This window comes from Oncorhynchus keta, chromosome 20 (genome assembly GCF_023373465.1).
Source record: "Oncorhynchus keta strain PuntledgeMale-10-30-2019 chromosome 20, Oket_V2, whole genome shotgun sequence".
Taxonomy (NCBI): Eukaryota; Metazoa; Chordata; class Actinopteri; order Salmoniformes; family Salmonidae; genus Oncorhynchus; species Oncorhynchus keta.
The window spans coordinates 206,446-225,161 of NC_068440.1; the positions used below are offsets into that span (position 1 = coordinate 206,446).

An 18,716-nucleotide genomic window follows, 5' to 3' on the forward strand; every position below is an offset into this window, starting at 1 on the left:
AAAATAAATGGAAACTTAAGTTGACAAAAATAAAATTGGTTCCTCAATGTTGAAAACCTACTACCAAGGTGTTTATTGTGATTATTATTTGAGAAGAAATAGCGAATCATTTAAAAGTGCAAGGGTGCGCTCATAATTGGCCAGAACTGTGTATATTGTAAGTGTGATAATAATATAATCTTTGAGAACTAACAATCGCCAAAATAAAAGCTAGACGGTCAAGGAGAATTTTTTTTAAATCCTAAAAACAATTAATTTGGCAGTATTGATATTATGTTTTAGCGAAAAGAACCGGATTAGCCATGACAAAATGACCTTGCACATGTGATAAGTAACTTTGCCTGAGACCAAAAAAATTGCATTGGCTCCCCAAGATACATTTCTTAGGCTTTGGTTTAGCAGGCTAAGTTGTTCTTCTGGTGTATATCAAATCAAATCAATCAAATCAAATGTATTTATATAGCCCTTCGTACATCAGCTGATATCTCAAAGTGCTGTACAGAAACCCAGCCTAAAACCCCAAACAGCAAACAATGCAGGTGTAAAAGCACGGTGGCTAGGAAAAACTCCCTAGAAAGGCCAAAACCTAGGAAGAAACCTAGAGAGGAACCGGGCTATGTGGGGTGGCCAGTCCTCTTCTGGCTGTGCCGGGTAGAGATTATAACAGAACATGACCAAGATGTTCAAATGTTCATAAATGACCAGCATGGTCGAATAATAATAAGGCAGAACAGTTGAAACTGGAGCAGCAGCACAGTCAGGTGGACTGGGGACAGCAAGGAGCCATCATGTCAGGTAGTCCTGGGGCACGGTCCTAGGGCTCAGGTCCAGCATGGTTGAATAATAGTAAGGCAGAACAGTTGAAACTGGAGCAGGAGCATGGCCAGGTGGACTGGGGACAGCAAGGAGTCCTCATGTCAGGTAGTCCTGGGACATGGTCCTAGGGCCCAGGCCAGTTGTAACTGGAGCAGCACAAGGTCCGAACCCTGTCATTTACTCTAGTTTAAAGTCAATGCAATGAGTGTCACATGGCTAAGATGTATCCCTGCATGGTGATTGATGTCTTGTTGCTCTCCTGGTTCACACCTCCAGGAAGGAATTTGAAAATAAAAAGTGAAAATGCTAAATTGGGCAGTTGGAAAATTAAAACAACTACTTTCCATTTCACTTTGCATTTTACAATTTTCCCTTAATCAATTTGCCATTTTCTGTTTACCATTTTCATTTAGAATTTCCGTTTACCGTTTCCAATTTTCAAGCAGCCATTTTATTTTAACATTGAAAATTAATTGGTGCAAGAATCATGAACATTGATAAGAAAATATAAACACATTTATAATTTTCGCATTTCAATTCAGAATCTAAGCATTGCCATTTTGAATTGGCACTGATCACCCTCCATAATAAAGTGTCTATTATAATGCTTTTTTGATTTCTCTAAAGACATCTAACATGTGGGACAGAAAAAGGAGGGAACAACTTTTTTTCAACTACTTTAAATAAGCTTTATTTTGACAAACAAAGACAGATAAAAGTACAAAGACCTCATGCACAAAGCTACTACACAACTTATATCTACAATAGACAGAGGGACGGTTTTCACATTAAATATGTTTGGTTTGTAAAAGGGCCCATAACTGTAACAGAAAAAAATATTTTGTTTCACAAAATAAGAGCTCTTAAACCAGACAGCAAAATTGGTACTAACGGTATAGGAAAATACCACACAATGGTTGCGTCCCAAATGCAACCATAATCCCTATGTAGGTCACTACTTTTGACCAGGGTCCAAAAGGGGGAATAGGGTGCCATTTGGGGGACACACTATAATCATCAGAAGTTATATGCATGTAGGGTGTAATGATAGTGCTTTAAACTACCTCCTTTGAAATTATACCATCAATGGGGGCCTCCCGAGTGACGCAGCGGTCTAAGGCACTGCTTTCAGTGCTAGAGGCATCACTACAAACCCGGGTTCCATCCCAGGCTGTGTCGCAGCCAGCCACGACCGGGAGACCCATGAGGCGGCGCACAATTGGCCCAGCGTCGTCCGGGTTAGGGGAGGGTTTGGCCGGCCGGGATGGCCTTGTCCCATTGTGCTCTAGCTACCGGGCGCATGCAAGCTGACTTCGGTCGACAGTTGTACAGTGTTTTCTCCGACACATTGGTGCGGCTGGGTCGCGGGTTAAGCGAGCAGTGGGTCAAGAAGCAGAGCGGCTTGGCAGGGCCGTGTTTTGGAGGACGCATGTCTCCCGACCTTTGCCTCTCCCGAGTCCGTGCGGGAGTTGAAGCGATGGGACAAGATTGTAACTACCAATTGGATATCACGAAATTCGGGAGAAAAAAACTATACCGTCAAGGTCATCTAATTTCAGACAAAACCAGGTAGATGAAATCAGAGACATCTTATTGTTAACATGCAACTGCAAGCAACTGTGTGTGTAAGGTGCACTGCAAACACAGGAATGTGACCTATGGACCCTGAAGCAGAGGTATCCTGGTGAAATAGGTAACGGAACTGGGTGCTGAAAACTCCCCCAGTGTGTGTGAGTAACTGCTTTGTCTTGATTGTCTCTCCCAGGGGTTAACTAGAAAACACAGCCATCAACTATTTTAGAAGGTGTCAATTGAGCACCGACTTGAAAATGAGCTCACTCTTTCTTATATCAAGTCATACCATATATAGGCCAAATTCGCAATTCAAGATACCAATTCTAGATATACATTTTGGGAAAAGTTGAGAGAGACAATAACGCACACATAAAACTCAAATGCATAAAACTCAAATGCGGTTATGCCTCAAGCAATAAAGTAATGATGGAACTGGGCCTGTCACTGTAACCAGAGTGCTTTGTTACCATCGGGTTTATCTAGACTCTAGATAGAGTATGTCAGGCATCAAATCACAACGAACCAACAGATATCAGTATCAATGCTAGGAGCTGGCTATATAAATATATATACAGTGCCTTGAGAAAGTATTCGGCCCCCTTGAACTTTGCGACCTTTTGCCACATTTCAGGCTTCAAACAAAGATATAAAACTGTATTTTTTTGTGAAGAATCAACAACAAGTGGGACACAATCATGAAGTGGAACGACATTTATTGGATATTTCAAACTTTTTTAACAAATCTAAAACTGAAAAATTGGGCGTTCAAAATTATTCAGCCCCCTTAAGTTAATACTTTGTAGCACCACCTTTTGCTGCGATTACAGCTGTAAGTCGCTTGGGGTATGTCTATCAGTTTTGCACATCGAGAGACTGAAATTGTTTCCCATTCCTCCTTGCAAAACAGCTCGAGCTCAGTAAGGTTGGATGGAGAGCATTTGTGAACAGCAGTTTTCAGTTCTTTCCACAGATTCTCGATTGGATTCAGGTCTGGACTTTGACTTGGCCATTCTAACACCTGGATATGTTTATTTTTGAACCATTCCATTGTAGACTTTGCTTTATGTTTTGGATCATTGTCTTGTTGGAAGACAAATCTCCGTCCCAGTCTCAGGTCTTTTGCAGACTCCATCAGGTTCTCTTCCAGAATGGTCCTGTATTTGGCTCCATCCATCTTCCCATCAATTTTAACCATCTTCCCTGTCCCTGCTGAAGAAAAGCAGGCCCAAACCATGATGCTGCCACCACCATGTTTGACAGTGGGTTCAGGGTGTTGATACTCCTTCAGGGTCTGATACTCCTTCCATTTCAATATTATCGCTTGCACAGTGCTCCTTGGGATGTTTAAAGCTTGGGAAATATTTTTGTATCCAAATCCGGCTTTAAACTTCTTCACAACAGTATCTCGGACCTGCCTGGTGTGTTCCTTGTTCTTCATGATGCTCTCTGCGCTTTTAACGGACCTCTGAGACTATCACAGTGCAGGTGCATTCATACGGAGACTTGATTACACACAGGTGGATTGTATTTATCATCATTAGTCATTTAGGTCAACATTGGATCATTCAGAGATCCTCACTGAACTTCTGGAGAGAGTTTGCTGCACTGAAAGTAAAGGGGCTGAATAATTTTGCACGCCCAATTTTTCAGTTTTTGATTTGTTAAAAAAGTTTGAAATATCCAATAAAAGTCGTTCCACTTCATGATTGTGTCCCACTTGTTGTTGATTCTTCACAAAAATATACAGTTTTATTTCTTTATGTTTGAAGCCTGAAATGTGGAAAAAGGTCGCAAAGTTCAAGGGGGCCGAATACTTTCGCAAGGCACTGTATATACACACACACTACCATTCAAAAGTTTGGGGTCACTTCGAAACGTCCTTGTTATTGAAAGAAAAGCACATTTTTTTGCCCATTAAAATAACATCAAATTGGTCAGAAATACAGTGTAGACATTGTTAATGTTGTAAATGACTATTGTAGCGAGAAACTGATGATTTTTCATGGAATGTCTACATAGGCGTACAGAGGCCCATTATCAGCAACCATCACTCCTGTGTTCCATTGGCACGTTGTGTTAGCTAATCCAGGTTTATCATTTTAAAAGGCTAATTGATCATTAGAAAACCTTTTTGCAATTATGTTAGCACAGCTGAAAACTGTTGTTCTGATTAAAGAAGCAATAAAACAGTCCTTCTTTAGACTAGTTGAGTATCTGGAGCATCAGCATTTACGTGTTCGAATACAGGCTCAAAATGGCCAGAAAATAATATTTTTTTTCTGAAAGTCGTCAGTCTTTTCTTGTTCTGAGAAATTAAGTCTATTCAGTGCTAGAAATTGCCAAGAAACTGAAGATCTTGTACAACGCTGTGTACTAATTCCCTTCACAGAACAGTGCAAACTGGCCTCTATAGAAAGAGGAGTGGGAGGCCCCGGTGCACAACTGAGCAAGAGGACAAGTACATTAGAGTGTCTAGTTTGAGAAACAGACACCTCACAAGTCCTCAACTGGCAGCTTCATTAAATAGTACCTGCAAAACACAAGTCTCAACGTCAACAGTGAAGAGGTTACTCCGGGATGCTGGCCTTCTAGGCAGAGTTCCTCTGTCCAGTGTGTGTTATTTTGCCCATCTTAATCTTTTATTTTTATTGGCCAGTCTGAGATATGGCTCTTTCTTTGTAACTCTGCCTAGAAGGCCAGTATTGTACTTGTCCTCTTGCTCAGTTGTGCACCGGGGACCTCCCACTCCTCTTTCTAATCTATTTTAAATGGACAAAAAAATGTGCTTCTTTCAAAAACAAGGACATTTCTAAGTGACCACAAACTTTTGAACGGTAGTGTATACAGTTGATGTCGGAAGTTTACATACACCTTAGCCAAATACATTTAAACTCAGTTTCTCACAAGTACTGACATTTAATCCTAGTAAAAATTCCCTGTTAGGATCGCCACTTTATTTTAAGAATGTGAAATGTCAGAATAATAGGAGAGAGAATTATTTATTTCAGCTTTTATCTCTTTCATCCCATTCCCAGTGGGTCAGAAGTTTACATACACTCAATTAGTATTTGGTAGCATTGCCTATAAATTGTTTAACTTGGGTCAAACGTTTCGGGCAGCCTTCCACAAGCTTCCCACAATAAGTTGGGTGAATTTTGGCCCATTCCTCCTGACAGAGCTGGTGTAACTGAATTAGGTTTGTAGGCCTCCTTGCTGATGCACACTTGTTCAGTTCTGCCCAAGGACGAACCAGACTTGTGGAGGTCTACAATTTTTTTTCTGATGTCTTTGCTGATTTCTTTTGATTTTCCCATAATGTCAAGAAAAGAGGCACTGAGTTTGAAGGTAGGCCTTGAAATCCATCCACAGGTACACCTCCAATTGACTCAAATTATGTTAATTAGCCTATCAGAAGCTTCTAAAGCCATGACATCCTTTCCTAGAATTTTCCAAGCTTTTTAAAGGCACAGTCAACTGTGTATGTAATCTTCTGACGCACTGGAATTGTGATAGAGTGAATTATAAGTGAAATAATCTGTCTGTAAACAAATGTTGGAAAAATTATTTGTGTCATGCACAAAGTAGATGTCCTAACCGACTTGCCAAAACTATAATTTGTTAACAAGAAATTTGTGGAGTGGTTTAAAAATGACTTTTAATGACTCCAACCTATGTATATGTAAACTTCCGAATTCAACTGTATATACACACACACACCAACCAGCTGTCTCGCTCATTTTATCACTTCCTCTATCCATCTCTCTTGATCTTTATCTCCCTCTGCTCAGGACTTGATCTCGATGACTCAGATTGAAGGAAGTGACTTATTTCCGTGCATTGATAAAGGTGGGCAAAAGAACAGAAATATACCAACTTCCTTGGCCCTCATTTCTATCCTGGAACATTATACTGTGTTGCTGCTGTGTTGTTCATGAAGATAACCACACATTAATTGAATTGATTTTTGTGTAAATATATATATATTTTGACTCAATGAAAAATCTCCATTACAATAGCTTTTTAGTCCTGGAATAGGTTTGATCTGTGTCCGGGAAACCAGCCCTATAGAGATAAGAGACAGGAAGGTGTTGTTGTCACCTGTAGATAATCTGGGGAGTGGGTTTGCATTCTTTGGTGGGCGGAGAAGCAGGCTTCTGACCCTCCAGGAAGTACTCTATCTGGTCACGCATCTCTGTGTTCTGGAGAGGAGAGGGGTCAAAGGTCATTCAGACAGAGAGGGACCTAACACAGGGACCCCTATCCCTCAAACACACATACACACACCACAACACAAATAGCTGTATGAGTACTGACCTCAGCTTCCAGAAAAGCCACCTTCTCCTCTAGATCCTTGATCACTCTCTCTCTCTCCTGTATTACTGTCCGTGAGTTCTGCAGCTGTAACACACACAAAACAAATACACTTAGATACTACAGAGGAAAACCAACATTCACTCTAACTTCCACAGAAGAGGATGCTTCATCACTTATTCATGATGAGTGTTCTGTTTCAGCAAACAGTTTAGCTTGGCTTACAGTAACTCCCCTATTGCCTTTACAAACCAAAGCAATTAGGAACCCTCTAATCCCTCCTTTTCAATATCATTTTCCCATTGATGGCTGCTACGCATGCAGGGTTTGTGTGTGTTTGTGTTTGTGTATGATTGTGTGTGTATGTGCTTGTATGTGCATGTACGCTCCGTGCACATCCACCTGTGTGTATCTGCCGCATGTGTGTACGTGCGTCCATGCATCCATATGTGCGTGTTCTCACCTGTTCGATCATGTGGCGGACCTTCCTCTGCTGGCTCTTCAGCATGTCGTCCAGCTGATGGATTTTCTCCTTCAGGACAGCCAGCTCCTTCTCCAGCTCCTCAGTTCTGACAACACACACCACAACCCACTGGTTACATAAGCATAATTACCATAATATTTACACTATATATAAACTTGCCATATTTATGGGTCCAAAGTTTAAAGAGAGTATACAGTATCCTTTTAAGTATCTTGGATAAATATGGCAATTCATTAACGATGTAGTCCATACAGTAGCAATGCCTGCTGCCGAGGACTGTAATGTTTGTATAGTATCTCATATACAACTCATGTACAGTAGTGTAGGAGTTGTATATGTGATACTATGTGCAGACAATCTACGTTTCAGTTTTATGACTGATTTGTAGTCGTTATGGTGACAGAGCCTCTTCACCTCTGCTTTTTCTCCTGCACACCCTCCTTGGCTGCTCTCAGCTGCAGCAGTTCAGCCTCACTGGCGGCTATTTTGCCCCTCAGGACAGCACCCTCCAGCTCCATGCCCCCCAGCAGCCTCTGCAACTCCTCCACCTTCTGACCTCGCTCCCCCGCCTCCCCCTCCACCCACTGCAGGTGCTTCGACTGCTCGTCGAGGCGCCGGCTGAACTCATCGCTTTCAGCCTGCAGGGGGAGCCAGATAAGTAAAGTTCCCAATTAAATCTAGTTACAGTAATGGTCAGGAAATAGTTCAAATGTGTTACATGATCAGTGGATATTCAATTGTGGACTGGGATGGCTTAAATGCAAATACCAATTCTAATATCAAAGATGAATAACTGAGCACTCAGTCTTTAGGGGTCATCAGTAATACTTCTAGGTCATTCTTATCAATCGTACCAGTCAATCTACAGTACCAGTCAAAAGTTTGGACACACCTACTCATTCAAGGGTTTTTCTTTATTTTTTACTATTTTCTACATTGTATAATAATAGTGAAAACATCAAACCTATGAAATAACACATATGGCATCAAGTAGTAACCAATAAAGTGTTAAACAAATCAAAATATATTTTAAATTTTAGATTATTCAAAGTTGCCACCCTTTGCCTTGATGACAGCTTTGCACACTCTTGGCATTCTTTCAACCAGCCTCACCTATAATGTTTTTCCAACAGTCTTGAAGGAGTTCCCACATATGCTGAGCACCTGTTGGCTGCTTTTCCTTTACTCTGCGGTCCAAATCATGCTAAACCATCTCAACTGGGTTGAGGTCGTGTGATTGTGGAGGCCACGTCATCTGATGCAGCACTCCATCACTCTCCTTCTTGGTTAAATAGCCCTTACACAGCCTGGAGATGTGTTGGGTCATTGTCCTGTTGAAAAACAAATGATAGTCCCACTAAGCGCAAACCAGATGGAGTGGCGTATCGCTGCTGTGGTAGCCATGCTGGTTAAGTATGCCTTGAATTCTAAATAAAGCACAGACAGTGTCACCAGCAAAGCACCCCCACATCATCACACCTCCTTCTCCATGCTTCCCGGTGTGAACCACACATGCGAAGATCATCCGTTCACCTACTCTGCGCCTCACAAAGACACAGCAGTTGGAACCAAAAAGCTCAAATTTGGACTCATCAGACCAAAGGACAGATTTCCACCTGTCTAATGTCCATTGCTCGTGTTTCATGGCCCAAGGAAGTCGCGTCTTCATATTTGTGTCCTTTCGTGGTTTCTTTGCAGCAATTCGACTATGATGGCCTGATTCACACAGTCTCCTCTGAACAGTTGATGCTGAGGTGTGTCTGTTACTTTGTGAACTCTGTGAAGAATTTATTTGTGGTGCAAGTTCTGAGGCTGGTAACTCTAATGAACTTATCCTCTGCAGCAGAGGTAACGCTGGGTCTTCCTTTCCTATGGCGGCCCTCATAAGATCCAGTTTCATCATAGCGTTTGATGGTTTTTGCAACTGCACTTGAAGAAACATTGAAAGTTCTTGACATTTTCTGAATTGACTGACCTTCTTGTTTTAAAGTAATGATGGACTGTAATTTCTCTTTACTTATTTGAGCTGTTCTTGCCATAATATGGACTTGGTCTTTTACCAAATAGGGCAGTCTTCTGTATACCAACCCTACCTTGTCACAACACAACTGATTGGCTCAAAAAAAAATTAACAAGGCACACCTGTTAATTGAAATGCATTACAGGTGACTACCTCATGAAGCTGGTTGAGAAGAATCTCAAATATAAAATAGATTTTGATTTGTTTAACATTTTTTGCCGGTTACTAAATTATTCCATGTGTTATTTCATAGTTTTGATGTCTTCACTATTATTCTACATGGTAGAAAATAGTAAAAATAAATATTTATTTTTTCTTAAATGAGTACGTGTGTCCAAACTTTTGAGAGAGAATCTATCCATACACTGACCTGCATTCTGTCTCTCTCCTCCTTGTGTCTCTTCTCTGACTCCTTCAGCTGGGCATACAGGCGCTTGCTCACCTCCCTTATCTTTGCACTGTCCTCTGAATTCTCCCTGACCTTTAAAGTGAGAGACATAGATTAGGCTAAGTACAAGCTCAATGAACTTGAACACAGAGTAAACACAAACATACAGAGTGCTCGGTGCTGACATGCCATTTGCATACCATTTCCGTATTTGCTTGAGGTAAAAAGGCCACCTAAATAAGGTAAATGTCAGGTGTCTGCCAGCTAAACACACTGGTTTTCCCAATAAAATACCACACCATGTATTGTGTTCCGTAACATTAACACCGTTTAGAATGGCTAAGAAGGCCAAAAAGATCATCAAGGCCACTGCCTGTTCTCCCCACTATCATCCAGAAGGCGAGGTGCATCAAAGCTGGGACCGGGAGACTGAAAAACAGCTTTTATCTCAAGGCCATCAGACTATTAAACAGCCATCACTAGCACATTAGAGGCTGCTGCCTACAGGCATAGACTAGAAATCACTGGCCACTTTAAGGAAAGGAACACTAGTCACTTTAATAATGTTTACATATCTGGCATTACTCATCTCATATGTATATACTGTAATCTATACTATTCTGCTGTATCTTAGTCCGTTCCGCTATGACATCGCTCGTCCTTATGTATATAGACTTAATTCATTCCTACTTAGATTTGTGTGTATTGGGTATATGTTGTGTAATTTGTTAGATATTACTTGTCAGATATTACTGCACTGTCAGAGCTAGAAGCACAAGCATTTCGCTACACTAGCAATAACATCTGCTAATCACGTGTATGTGACCAATAAAATGTGATTTGATTTAATCGGAAGGTATCGTAACAAGACTCTAACCAAAGGACAGGTCATATAATACAGTCACTGTCCAGACATACAGTGCATTCCCTTAGAATGTATTGTTATTCCTACTAATGCGGAGAGAAACTTAGTGAACTCTTCAGCATTTTCTGTATTTCTGCATAGATTTCACATAACATGTGATCAGCTCTTTATCTATGTCCTAATAATAAATCAATGCAAATAGTCCCGGTAGCCATTTGATTTGCTGTTCAGAAGTCTTATGGCTTGACAATTTTTAGGGCCTTCCTCTGACACCGCCTGATATAGAGGTCCTGGATGGCAGGAAGCCTGGCCCCAGTGATGTACTGGGCTGTACACACTACCCTCTGTAGTGTCTTGCGGTCGGAGGCCGAGCAGTTGCCATACCAGGCAGTGATGCAACCTGTCAGGATGCTCTCGATGGTGCAGCTGTAAACCCTTTTGAGGACCTGAGGACCCATGCCAAATCTCCTGAGGGGCAATAGGTTTTGTCGTGCCCTCTTCACGACTATCTTGGTGTGCTTGGACCATGTTAGCTTGTTGGTGATGTGGATGCCAAGGAACTTGAAGCTCTCAACCTGCTCCACTACAGCCACGTCGATACGAATGGGAGGCGTGCTCGGTCCTTCTTTTCCTGTAGTCCACAATCATCTCGTTTTTCTTGATCACGTTGAGGAAGAGGTTGTTGCCCTTGCACCACATGGTCAGGTCTCGTCGTTGTCTTCTGTTGTGTCATCAGCAAACTTAATGATGGTGTTGGAGTAGTTTGCAAGCCTTGCCACATTCGAATGAGCGTCAGAGCCAGTGTTGTATGATTAGATCTTAGTTCTGTATTGACGCTTTGCCTGCTTGATGGTTCGTCAGGAGGGCATAGCGGGATTTCTTATAAGCTTCCGGGTTAGAGTCCCGCTCCTTGAAAGCAGCAGCTCTACCCTTTAGCTCGGTGCGAATGTTGCCTGTAATCCATGGCTTCTGGTTGGGGTATGTGCGTACAGTCACTGTTGGGACGACATCCCCGATGCACTTATTGATAAAGCCAGTGACTGATGTGGTGTATTCCTCAATGCTATCGGAAGAATCCCGGAACATATTCCAGTCGGTGCAAGCAAAACAGTCCTGTAGTTTTGCATCTGCTTCATCTGACCACTTTGTTATAGGACAAGTCACTGGTGCTTCCTGCTTTAATGTTTGCTTGTGTAAGCAGGAATCAGGAGGATAGAATTATGGTCAGATTTGCCAAATGGAGAGCGAGGGAGACCTTTGTACACGTCTCTGTGTGTGGAGTAAAGGTGGTCTAGAATTGTTTCCCCTCTGGTTCCACATTTAACATGCTGATAGAAATGAGGTAAAACTCATTTAAGTTTCACTGCATTAAAGTCCCTGGCCACTAGGAGCGCCGCCTTTGGATGAGTGTTTTCTGTTTGCATATGGCGGTATAACATAAGATATTACCGTTTTTAATGTCCCGTTGGTAGGATATACGTGTTTTCAGTTCGTCCCATTTATTTTCCAGCGATTGAACGCTAGCTAGCAGGACGGAAGGCAAAGGCAGATTAGACACTCGTCTCCTGATCCTCACAAGGCACTCTGATCTTTTTCTGCAAAATCTCTGTTTCCTTTTCTAGAGAATGACGGGGTTCTGGGCCTGGTCGGGTGTCCCTCCCATCCGACTAATTGAAGAAAAACTCTTTGTCTAATCTGAGGTTAGGAATCAGTGTTCTGATGTCCAGAAGCTCTTTTCAGTCATAAGAGATGGTAGCAGCAACATTTTGTGCAAAACAAGTTACGAACAATGCAAAAAACTAACAAAAATAGCATGGTTGGTTAAGAGCTGTTAAGATAAAGTGAACCTGATTAAATTACTTTTATATTTCTTTATTGAGCAAATTGATCCATCATTCAATGTCTTTGTTGGAAAAAGCATGTGAACCTCTAGATTAATGAGCTCAATAAAGTAATCAACATTTTTGTATTTGTTCCCATATTCCTTGCATGCAATGACGACATCAAGTTTGTAACTCTACAAACTCGTTGTATACATTTGCAGGTTTTTGTGTGTGTGTTTTGGGTTAAGTTTTTCCCAACCTGAACTGAATGGTGAATAATGTCTTGTGGCATTTTGGAGTCAGTTTTATTGTGAGTAAGAATAGAAGATGTTTCTGAACACCACTACAACAAAACATGTTAACATGCTGTCTTACAATAAAACTGACTCCAAAATGGACATTTTTCACCATTCACTATTCACCATTCAGTTCCGGTATTGGGCAAAACATACTGTAACCCCCAAATGCAAATGCATACAACGGGTTGGTAGAGTTACAAGCTTCATGTAGTCATTGAATGCAAGGAATACAGGACCATATACTAATCTTTTGATTACTTTAATACACTTAATTGAGCTCATTAATTTAGAGGTTCATAAACTTTTTCAGACAAAGAAGTTAAATGTTGGATCAATTAAAAAGTACAATTGATTTTTGTTTAATCGGGTTAACTTGATCTATTATTTAGACTCGGTCAAATCTATGCAGAAATACAGTAAAACTCTGAAGGGTTTACAGACGTTCTCTCACCACTGTAGGTAATCGCTGTCTGGTGTCCTTTTACAGGATGCTATGTTGTGATGCACTGAAATTCGATATGTTGTTAGCGTGTGTGTGTGTGACCTCTCTGTGTGTGGTCTTATATCACTATACTTTTAAAATGGAGACCAGCAGCCATTTTAAAAAACAGAGGGATGTAGTTTGTGAAAATGTATGTTTTTAAAAGTATTTTATAATATGAATATAAATGTAATTTTCAGTTCATATACACATTCCTATTCCTATTCAAATCGTCTACACAGTAGTTAAATACTTTTTTTCTATAAAGCACTAATGTGGAACTGATGCAAACAAACAAAATATTTAAGAGAACAAAAGTTTGAGTAAATGTTGATATGCAAATAAGGTCTTACATTTGTTTCTGACTCAGTCCCAACCATTTTACAATTGGTGACAATTGCTGGGTTGGTAGGCAGGGTGACACTGACTTTGTAACCGTTGGCTGGAAACTGAAGGATAGAGCAGGGGTTAGTGGAGTTATTTCATCAGTATTTGTATCTATTTGTTTGTATTTGAGTATTAGAATGTATAAGAAAAATTTAAATAGCTACAGTGCCTTCAGAAATTATATATATTTTTTTCCCACATGTTGTTGTGTTACAGCCTGAGTTTAAAATGGATTCAATTGAGATTTTGTGTCACTGGCCTACACACAATACCTCATAATGTCAAAGTGTAATTCTGTTTTTAGAAATGTATTCAAATTAATAAAACATGAAAGATGAATTCTCTTGAGCCAATAAGTATTGAACCCCTTTGTTATGGCAAGCCTTAAAGCCTAAAGGTCAGGAGTAAACATGTGCTTAATAAGTCACATAATCAGTTGCATGGACTCACTCTGTGTGCAATAAGAGTAAGGTTTGACTTTGGAGACGAGAAGCAAGTACAGGGAGTGAACATTTGACGGAAAGTGGACTTCAAACAAAACAAGAACAGCGTCTGGACGGGGGAACAAAACATCATTACGACAAAAATGCTGACAGGGGGAACAAAACTGAGGAACAGACAGATATAGAGTGGGCAATCAACAACGTGAAGGAGTCCAAGTGAGTCCAATGAGTGCTGATGCGTGTAATGAAGGTGACATGGACTCACTCTGTGTGCAATAAGAGTAAGGTTTGACTTTGGAGACGAGAAGCAAGTACAGGGAGTGAACATTTGACGGAAAGTGGACTTCAAACAAAACAAGAACAGCGTCTGGACGGGGGAACAAAACATCATTACGACAAAAATGCTGACAGGGGGAACAAAACTGAGGAACAGACAGATATAGAGTGGGCAATCAACAACGTGAAGGAGTCCAAGTGAGTCCAATGAATGCTGATGCGTGTAATGAAGGTGACAGGTGTGTGTAATAAAAGGCAGCCTGGCGCCTTCGAGCACAAGAGAGGGGAAGCGGGAGCAGGCATGACAACAATAGTGTTTAACATCATTTTTGAATAACTACCTCATCTCTGTACCACACGCATGCAATTATCTCTTAGGTGCCTCAGTCAATCGGTACATTTCAAACACAGATTGAATCACAAGACCAGGTAGGTTTTCCAATGCCTCGCAAAGAACGGCACCTATTGGTAGATGGGTAAATAAAATAAAAGGCAAACATTGAATATCCTTTTGAGCATGGTGAAGTTATTATGCTTTGGTTGGTGTGTCAATACACCTAGTCACTACAAAGATACATGCGCCCTTCCTCATTCAGTGGCATGAGAGGAAGTAAACCGCTCAGGGATTTCACCATGAAGTCAATGGTGACTTCAATACAATTACAGAGTTCAATGGCTGTGATAGGGGAAAACTGACAATGGATCAACAACATTGTAGTTACTCCACAATACAAACCTAACTGACAGAGTGAAAAGAAGGAAGCCTGTACATAATATAAATATTTGAAAACATGTATCCTGTTTGCAACAAAGCACTAAAGTAATCGTGCAAAAAAATTGGCAAAATGTTATGTTTGGGGCAAATCCAATACAACATATTACTGTGTACCACTCTCCATATTTTCAAGCATAGTGGTGACCTGCATCATGTTATGGGTATTCTTGTAATCGTTAAGAACTGGGGAGTTTTTCCAGAATAAAAATAACCAGAATGGAGCAAATTCCTGGAGGAAAATCTGGTTCAGTCTGCTTTCCACCAGAAACTCCAAGATGAATTCACCTTTCAGCAGGACAATAACCTAAATCCCAAATATACACTGGAGTTGCTTACCAAGACAACTTTGAACGTTCCTGAGTGTCCTAGTTACAGTTTTGAATTAAATCGGCTTGAAAGTCTATGGAAAGACTTGTAAATAGCTGTCTAGCAATGATCAACAACCAACTTGACAGAGCTTGATACATTTTTAAAGAATAATGTACCAATATTGTACAATCCAGGTGTGCAAAGCTCTTAGAGACTTACCCAGAAAGACTCAGCTGTAATCGCTGCCAAAGATGATTCTAACATGTATTGACTGAGGGGTGTGAATACTTATGTAAATTAGATAATTCTGTATTTAATTTTCAATACATTTGAAACATTTTATAAAAACATGTTTTCACTTTGCCATTATGAGGTATTATGTGTAGGTGACTTAAAAATAAATATTTTATTCATTTTGAAACCAGGCTGTAACACAACAGAATGTGGAATAATCAAGGGTTATGAATACCTCCTGAAGGCATTGTACCTTGTTATTCTGTCTGGTGGCCATCTGTTCCCTCAAGGTCTTCAGACAGTACCGAACCTAAAGAGAGATAACACACATTATATATTTTATTTCCACTACACCAGCTTGCACACACACACACACACTAGAAGGACTTTACATCAACAACACACACCCTTCCTCTGTACACCCAAACCACCCATTAATTTCCCTGTCCTTCAACAGAACCCCACCCACTGTGTGATGTTGAGTCATTCTCCCATATTGCTGGTGCAGAGAAAACTAAATCAAGATGGCAGCACTCACTGACCTCCTGTATCTGAGACACCTCGTCTGTCAGCATCTTGACACTCTGTTGGTGCTTTCCTTCTCTGTTTGTGGGACTCGAGGTACACCTGTACAATAGAGCTGGGGTATTCTGTTAGTCAAGGGAAGCTCTGAAATCACATACACACCAATGCACACAGGCTTAAACCTGCTCATACACACCTTAAGGACCTCTACTTTCTCTTCCCGAAGGTCGGATCAGATTTAGCCTCTGGCTAGTCTGGTATTCACTGGTTGACTGGTATTCACTGTTTGACTGTGGCTGTGACTGTGAGAAATAGAGTAAGAATACAATACAATATAATCATGATTATTATTTAGTAATAGTGAGAAGAAAAAGAATGATCAATGTACCTTGTTAATGAACTGTTCTGATGACTGGGTTGACTGATTCTGTGCTTGTAGAGTGAGTCTGAGCAGCCTGCACCTAATTTGAAATCAGAGGCAAGAGGACTAAGCACCTCTCTGTCTCTGTATATGTCTGATGTTGTCTTGTCAAAAAGATTATGACATTGTTAACGCCCATAGCAAACCATTTCATATTTAGCTTACGTTTAATTGGATTAAATTGTTTTGGTGTCTTTTAGTTGTCACTGTATTAGACTAAGAATCGGTGATTGGATGATGTTGAAGTTGAAATGGTGCTGGTTCCATTTGGGACGCAGACAGTCAGTGTCTGTTGTTTCCACCGCACCACTTTTCTAATCCAACTCTGGATCTGACCTAAAATTACAGTAACTAAAAGTCAAACCAGTCCAACTAAGTACTGTAGGTCCTTAAATAGCAACACATTCCACATTAGGGATGGCTGTCATTTCACAGTTGTGTCCCGTCCCTTTGGCAATACCAGCAAAATTTTGACAACATAGCCATATATACTGTTACTATACTATTTGTTCTCTACTGTATAGACTGAATATGAAAATGTGTACTTTATCATAAATAAGGCATAGATTTCAATGTGGTCAAAATACCTGTTACTCTAGTAAATCTTAATTTATGACATACAATATGTGAAATAACTCAGGTGGATCCTCCGTATATTATTTACAATTAAATAGACAATGCTTAAGTTATTGAAAAAGAATGGTTGAGTAACAATGGTATATTCTGGAATCATCCCACTGGCCAAAGACTGGTCGAATCAACGTATCAAGGCACAAGGTGAGACCCAGATGCAGACACAGGAGGCAGATGGTTGGAGTCTTACAATGTTTATTAATCCAAAGGGGTAGGCAAGAGAATGGTCGTGGACAGGAAAAAGGTCCAAACCAGATCAGAGTCCCGCAGGTACAGAGTGGCAGACAGGCTCGTGGTCAAGGCAGGCAGAATGGTCAGACAGGCAGGTACAGAGTCCAGAAACAGGCAAGGGTCAAAACCAGGAGGACTAGAAAAATGAGAATAGCAAAAAGGAATACAGGAAAAACATACATTTGAAAAAAATCATCAACATAAGGAGATTTGGTATTTTTCCCACAAATCTTTAACCTAAATCCATTTTTTGTTGATTTCTCATTGAATTCACGTTATTTGGAAAATCAACCAAAACTAGATGTTGAACTCCATCACATCTGGCTGTGATTGGGAGTCCCATAGGGTGGCGCACAATTGGCCCAGCGCCGTCCCGGTTTGACCGGGGTAGGCCATCACTGTAAAGAAGAATTTGATCTTAACTGACTTGCCTAGTTAAATAGAGGTTCAATAAAAAATGATCCTTATCAAATGAGTTTTAAACACTTAACTTCGAACTTTTGATGTTTTAAATAATTTTTCATTCTTATGGCCTTAAACATGTGTCATTTAATTGTCATAAGGTTACAGTCTTTCCTCAAAAATAAACAAACATTCTCTTTTGGGGAAAAACATTTTTTTAATAAGGGAGGTTAACTGCTTTAGCATCAGTCTGAATGGGAAGATAAAACACTCTATAACGGCAGTTCCACATGAATTAAGAGTGAATAGTCTTCGGAAAGGTGGTTTAGGCGTTACGTAACATAACTGTAAAGGCAGCTTCTCTAGATCTGATCTGATCCTGCGTCTATAGAGAGTTTCAATGCAGTTAATCCATGTTTATGTTATTTATACTGAACCTTCCTGAACTTGTGGGTACAGAGAGGTGAAGAGGTGTGTTTGTGTGTGCCTGCATGTGTTCCCTTACAAGCCTGAATGTGTTTGTCTGACTGCCTCTATACCCGGCTCTCCCTTCATCCAGCTCAGTATAGACCAGTGGAGGCTCTTCAGAGGAGGAAGGGGAGGACCATCCTACTCAGTGACTTTCATAAAAATGTAAATTGTAAAACATTTAGAAAGTTACGTTACTGCATGAATGTATTGGGTTTACTAACGTGTTAGTTCAATTAGCTATGCTGACTATGATGTTACTTTAGCTAATATCGAGACAACAATCTAGGCTGTGTGTAGTGGTTTGGTTTGGAAAGGTTATTTAACCTGGTCACATACAGCTGATGTGTTGTGCATTGAAGTCTACAAGTGAAGGGAAGAGGTGGGAGGAGGAGAGCGCATGAATGCGAGAAGGAATACAACGTGGCTGCTGTGAAAATGAACTGTGAACTGAAAATTAAATTTACGCGTGATAAGGGGTGTATTCTTTCTGTCGATTTTGTTGGAAAAGTTTCTTAAACGGAAGAAAATGGTACAAAATGGGGATAAA

The 18,716-nt window shown here is 40.5% G+C and overlaps 1 protein-coding gene across 7 annotated transcripts in view; it reads right to left on the minus strand.

Annotated features, from left to right (window-relative positions):
* The window catches only part of LOC118399094 (tuftelin), a 59,185-nt gene that overhangs the window by 22,507 nt on the left and 17,962 nt on the right, over positions 1 to 18,716 (minus strand). The window contains exons 2-11 of one of the 7 annotated variants that reach the window (XR_008072392.1): positions 17,256 to 17,432; positions 16,208 to 16,313; positions 16,029 to 16,126; positions 15,722 to 15,796; positions 13,416 to 13,511; positions 9,577 to 9,687; positions 7,601 to 7,824; positions 7,166 to 7,271; positions 6,706 to 6,789; positions 3,803 to 6,590 (exon numbers count right to left, since the gene is read on the minus strand). Coding sequence is in view for 6 of the 7 variants with exons in the window: in XM_052471867.1 (XP_052327827.1) it covers positions 6,486 to 6,590; positions 6,706 to 6,789; positions 7,166 to 7,271; positions 7,601 to 7,824; positions 9,577 to 9,687; positions 13,416 to 13,511; positions 15,722 to 15,796; positions 16,029 to 16,061 (834 nt within the window). In the remaining variant the exon portion in view is untranslated. Of the gene's footprint in view, positions 1 to 1,486; positions 6,591 to 6,705; positions 6,790 to 7,165; positions 7,272 to 7,600; positions 7,825 to 9,576; positions 9,688 to 13,415; positions 13,512 to 15,721; positions 15,797 to 16,028; positions 16,127 to 16,207; positions 16,314 to 17,255; positions 17,433 to 18,716 lie in introns of those variants that run through there. The other 6 variants (XM_052471867.1, XM_052471866.1, XM_052471868.1 and 3 more) reach the window with 6 other exon arrangements.